The following is a 6,016-nucleotide window of genomic DNA, read 5'->3' as shown; positions in this document are numbered from 1 at the left end:
GTTTTTGGATGTCTAAGGCGGCATTTGTTTTTTTTACTGAAATTCAAATAAATCTAAATTAGTCTGAATTCTGAATAAAATTAAATGTTTGAATCTCGATGACATTTTTTTTTGTCCGAATTGCTAAGAATAAGTATTAAATTATTTTTTAAACTTAAAAACTCCTAAAGCTAGTACTTCTACATTTGTTCCCTTACAAATTATAAATATTAAACAGACAATAAGCATCTCAAACAACATAAATAAGAAAATATATTATCATAACATAATTATGTTAAACACAATACAATCCTTTAATATTTTAAAGTAGTATATTTTAATTAATTTTATTGTTGTTTATAATGTTTTCTATGAAAAATATTCGTAAAAAATTTTAAAGAAAAAATATGCTAATTTGAAGAAAATGAAAAGATAAAAATAATAATAGTTTGGCACTATATTAAGTTTTGCAAGTTATAGAGAAGGGTAACAATGTTAATTATTAAATTCTATTTAGGTAAGTATGAAAATTAATTAATTAGATAGGATATTTGAAAAAAAAATCTTTTAATGATGTCATTTAGATATTTTAAATTAAGAAAATTAAAAAATTGGCTTAATAATTTAGTAACTTAATAACTAAATTTTTTTATTAAATTGAAAAAAATAATATTAATGACTCAACTTATTAAAATTAAGTCAGTTAATTATTAAGTAAAAAAGAAAAAGAAAAAGAAAACAGCCCTTTAAGTCTCTAAGACTAAAAGAGTATCACTCAAAAGTAAATAAATAAAAAGATGGCTAAGAGAAAAATAGCCGCTGGATGTAATTGGACCTCACCATTTCACAAGTCTCTATCTCTCACATTTAAAAAAAATATATTTTTACATATAATTTTATATTGTAACAAGTGAATATCAGCCCACGTCTCTAGCCTGAGCTAGCATTAGTCCTCTAGCATCAATTTATTTTTTCTTTTAAAAGAAATAACAGCATTTTAAAGGTAATCTATTGTAAACTCCTTTCAATTTCCATAATATAAAATTGACAAATAAATTGCATATCGATCAATTAAATCCTTCCTAATTTCTCAATGGCTAAATCCTAATTTTATTTTTGTCTCCTAAATTTCCTGTCCATATTAAAATAAAATGGCTAAGATCTCTTACTTGCCTGATTTTAGGTAGCCTCAAAACTAGGTAATAAAGATGATTTTAGATAGCCTCAAGGCCATGGAACAAAGAATTATCTCGTACCTATACTAAGGTATTAGCTATGATTCTCATGTACAGCGGAATAGAATGGGATACGAAGATATAAATGATATTTGAAAAGATAATAATTATAGTTGATATGGGATTCAAATATCATACCAGAATGAAAAACAATAATCATACCAGAATTAAAAGAGCAAAAATTAACGACAATAATAATAGCAATATCTTCCTAGGACTTAAGTTTTTAATCGTGCAAACTGCTGGATAATTTAATTAAATAGAGCAATAAAAACTTTATTATAACTTGTCTACTTGAGTGCAGTCTGATTACAACGGGGATCACCACCCTTCAATTTATTTTTAAAAAGCATCCAAGCTGAAACGGCAATGGACTAATTATTTTCCAGCAGGGTGTTGAAACATAAGCTTAATATCATGCTCATATCGGCACAGGATTAATAAGCAGAGAAACAATAAAATCTTTCAGCTCTTCGGAGTCAGTATAGCCATCTTTATACTTGTAAATGACATCTGCAGCTCGTGTAAGATTGAGAATTCGTATAAGAAGTGGCACTGGCACAAGAGTTGGGCGCAGGCATTCCTCATTTATATCCTTCCATGCATTTGAAACTTGTTTCCGGAACTCACTGTATGCTTCCTCTTCTGTTGCTCCATATTGGTTGATGTAACACTCAACGCTTGAGGCAACGTGCCCTCTGCTTTGTTCAAACTATATGCAAATACAAAATCACATATATAAATATATTTTAGTTGAAGAGAAAATTATATTAATGGTGGCAGTGGCACAATATATTTTGTATGTTTACCTTGTGTGACACCATGTCATTCATTAGTCTGCCAACTGCACAAGAAGCCCTAATCGATCTAGGATTGCTGAATAACCATTCAAAAGATTCTTTAGTTACAATGTCTCCCATGCCAACAAAAGATATGGCTGATAAATTTGGGTGGCCAGAGCTAATTAATGCAACCGTCATGTACTCATCCACCGTCGGAATATAATTCTGATGATACCATTTAGCTTCAAAGAAGTAATGCTTAACTTGATTCTTCATCTGATCATGAGAAACCAAATATATCAGATCTTTGTTAGCAACTAAGAATGAATTTATGCCTAATATCAATTTTTAATGAAATATTGAACACTACTCACTGCTTCTTTTGCATAATGGAGTCGGTATAACTTTGCCTGGGAGGCCAAATCTTTCTCTACTTCACTGTAAACATTAATAAGCGCCCTATAACACAGTTTCATATACTCAGGAAGTTGATCTATGGCATTGATATCCCACCTGAGAAAGAAATAGGTAGCCCATATCAATAGGGAATTTTACAAAAAATGATAACAAATCTTGAGCATGACATCTCAAATTAAATATGAGCGATTCAAACCTTTCAATAGCTGAAGTAAAAAGATCAAGTTCTTCAATTTTGCCATACACATCATAGATGTCATCAATGATAGATGTCATATAAATCACTTTCGTAAATAGTTTTCTAGCAAACGAATATTGGGGCTCGAAATGCACTCCTACTGCCCAAAAGTAGACCTCTGCAATTCTATCTCTTACGAAGGGTAGCTTATGCGCAAAGTCTAATTCTTTCCACCACCTAAATGAGACAGCCATGTAGAAATTAATATTCCTTCAAAATTGCAAAGCTTAATTCAATTTACTCATAGCGGAATTGAAATCTTTTTTAGAGTTTAGTTATTTACCTTGAAATATCACCGAGTTCCTTCTGGTGAAGCTTTTGCAATCCATTAAAATCTAACTTTGCAAAGGTTAACAGAGCTTCATTGTGGGAAGATTCTCCTTGATAGATAGGAATGTAGTGTCTTGCCTCAAGCCTTTCTAAGCCCTTGTGGATAGGCTGAACTAAGGCGTGCTTGACTTGTTCAGCTAGTGGAGAACAGACTTGTTTTGCTACTGACTCAAGGTGACTAGTGGTGAAAGCAAGCGCCTCATCAAGTATATTTTCTCCATGAACCCTCAGATGTGTAGCTTCATACAAGCTTAACATTCCTCGAACATCTTTTGCAAGAGATGCCTTAAATTTCCCATCGCTGCCCTCGAACGTATTGAAAACATCTGCAACCCCATTTGAAAGATTAGTGCATCAAATGATTTCTGTTTTAGAATTCCATGTTTACTATCTTATAGCAATGACAACTAATACGAGTTTTTTGAATTGGCTTTCCGTGTTTTTCTTCTAGTTATCTCTATAGGTTTCTGATTATGTCCAAATCAAGATAAGCAAATGCTTGATTTTAATAGTTGGACAAAAACTGCCTGTATCCATGGTAATAGGGATCAGGCTACGGTACAATTGTGGTACCGTGCCACAGTTGCATCTAACCGTTGGATGCACTTGAATTGGTGGGGTCTACTGGCATCCAACGGCTGGATGCAACTATGGCACGGTACTACAGTTGCACCACAAGTTTTCTCTCGTAATAGAAATGTATTTTTATTTTGAGTAATGATATAGCCACAAACTCTTGTACAAACTTATTTTGTACAAACTGATATGACATGATAAGATTGGTTGAATTAAATATCACTTGGCCCACATGATTTGTTTTTATTAATTTATATTTTCATTCAACCAATAAATTAATGCCACGTCAGTTTGTACAAAATAAGTTTGTATAAGAGTTTGTGGCTGTATCATTACTCTTTTATTTTTTAGAAAAAAGACAGCTCTTTTCGTAAATTATAGAAGTAGAAAAGCTAGTCAGAAGTAGTAAGCTTCACCCCGCGGCAGCTCAAATGAGACGATAGTTTGGACGTATCTCTAACTAAGAGACAGTAATCATGTTCTATGACTTTTCCAAGAATTTTTATTCGTTATGAATTGATTTCCGTACATAACTTCTGTTACTTTACGAAATTACAGGAAGGCAAGTGAAACTGACATAACATATGTACGAGAGCTGCAACTCTTATTTCTTATGCTCCTAAGACTTGGACATAATTGAAGATGAAAGGATTTTTGCAAGATATTTAACACGAGGAATAAGTGAGAAAAATACACACCAGCGGAAATTCTATAGCCATTTTGTCTGAACAATCGAAACTGAAGAGAGATATAATAGAGCCCATCATTTTCATTATCACAAAGATCACAGTCTCGATAAGTCTTGTGCATCTTTCCCAAGATTTCATCAATCTCATTTTCAAAATGGTACGACACTCCTAACCGCTGAATTGCATCTATCAATTCAAGTGTATGTGAAGTCTTGTTAGCAGCTTTCAGCATTCTTCTAATTTCTTTCTTCAGCTCTAGATGCTTTACATTTTGATCATCAGTTTCCTAACGGGATAAAAATTTGAAGAAATGAAGCTATTAGTAGGGAATGGAAACATTTTAGACCATGTGTGTATATCTCGACCCAAAGATTAACATAGGAGATTGGTTGTATAATTAAAACTATTATGAGTCCGCATAATTGAAAAAATAATTGTTATTAATTTTCAGCCAATCTCTTTATGAACACCAGTTTTTACATACTAATATGTACAAAATTGTTTGCGATTCTATCATTATTAATAATATTATTATGTTGTTATAGTATCAATAACTACTTACTTGAATTGATTGCCACCTCCTCTATATATATGTATTAGAAAGAACGAGAAAAAGTAAAGGAAAAAAAAAAACAGTTGTTAGAGTAGTACTACTAGAGATTCATAAGTACTGATACAAGGGCGAGTTTAATGGTGGGGGAATATAATTTCTGAATAATCATTTTACCTGGGAGTCACAAGTATATTGAAAGAAATGATCTCCCCAAATGCTTGGAGGAAAATTTGCAGAACCACGAGTAGAATCTTTTCCAGCATTTTGGATGATTTTAGCAGGACAGGCTGAAACTTCTAAAGACATATTTAATTTCTATTACTTCTGAAGGCTATTGAGTCTTGAGAAAAAATGGTTGCTAAAGCTTGCTGATGTGAGTCTTTAGTGCCTTCATGCTTCCGCATTTTATAGGCTTGGCCGAGAGAAGACACAGTAGTAGCAATAATTACCATTATTTTTACGTTAAAAATATTTAATTTTTTTTCAAATATTTGGATTAATTTTAATTAGATGTATCTTCGACACTTTGGTAGATTGATGTATGAATTTAATAATTCGATTCCAAAAATGAAACCTAATCTGAACAAAGATTGAAAAAAAAAATTGTAATTGACAAATTGATTATTAAGAATAAAAACCTTCGCAAAGGAAGGGAAATGACCCCTCTTGTTTGGCAAATTGTAAACATTCACCCCGCCCCAAAAGTTTTAAAATATATCATAGCCCTCCCGATGTGACATATAATTGTCATTACTTTGGTATTTTTATCTGCTATGATTTGCGGTTCACCAATGACACGATTATCCCATTGACAAGGTTCATAAAAATTATCCAATTAGTGTGGAATACAGTATCTACAGGTACATAACCTTTTTGGAATATCTCATAAATAATAAAAGAGAGAGAGAATAAAAAGAACTCTGATACTTGGATAAAAATGATCTAGTTTATAAGTTCAATTAAAATTATGTTGCCAATGGACTATGGGCCCATCGGCACACCTTGTTGAGGTCATGGGTTCAAGTCCCAGCGCTCGCAGAGTGCTCGGACTTGACTTCCCTGCATAATTGGGGTTGAATAGTCTCGCCACATTGGAGTAGAATTGATCTCCCTCTAGTATTAATAGTGAGGGTAGACCTCCCTTAAACGAAGGGTCGGTATTCGGGCTGTGCTCCAATAGGATTATTTAGGAGAATACCGATTGGCTTCTGATTGTA

General features: G+C 32.5%; 1 protein-coding gene across 1 annotated transcript; it reads right to left on the bottom strand.

The window, feature by feature from the left end:
* Positions 1 to 1,488: 1,488 nt before the first annotated feature.
* On the bottom strand, positions 1,489 to 5,105 carry LOC112100216 ((-)-germacrene D synthase-like). Its single transcript, XM_024188950.1, has 7 exons — positions 4,974 to 5,105; positions 4,256 to 4,532; positions 2,935 to 3,307; positions 2,610 to 2,828; positions 2,371 to 2,509; positions 2,024 to 2,272; positions 1,489 to 1,926 (listed from the first exon to the last, which is right to left on the bottom strand). The coding sequence occupies exons 1-7, from the start codon at positions 5,103 to 5,105 to the stop codon at positions 1,636 to 1,638; spliced, it is 1,680 nt and encodes a 559-aa protein (XP_024044718.1). The 3' UTR covers positions 1,489 to 1,635.
* Between the last annotated feature and the right edge of the window lie 911 nt (positions 5,106 to 6,016).

Source organism: Citrus clementina, unplaced genomic scaffold (genome assembly GCF_000493195.1).
Source record: "Citrus clementina cultivar Clemenules unplaced genomic scaffold, Citrus_clementina_v1.0 scaffold_3, whole genome shotgun sequence".
Lineage (NCBI taxonomy): Eukaryota > Viridiplantae > Streptophyta > Magnoliopsida > Sapindales > Rutaceae > Citrus > Citrus x clementina.
The sequence above is the reverse complement of the archived record's forward strand: the minus strand, read 5'-3'. Positions and strand labels throughout refer to the sequence as shown.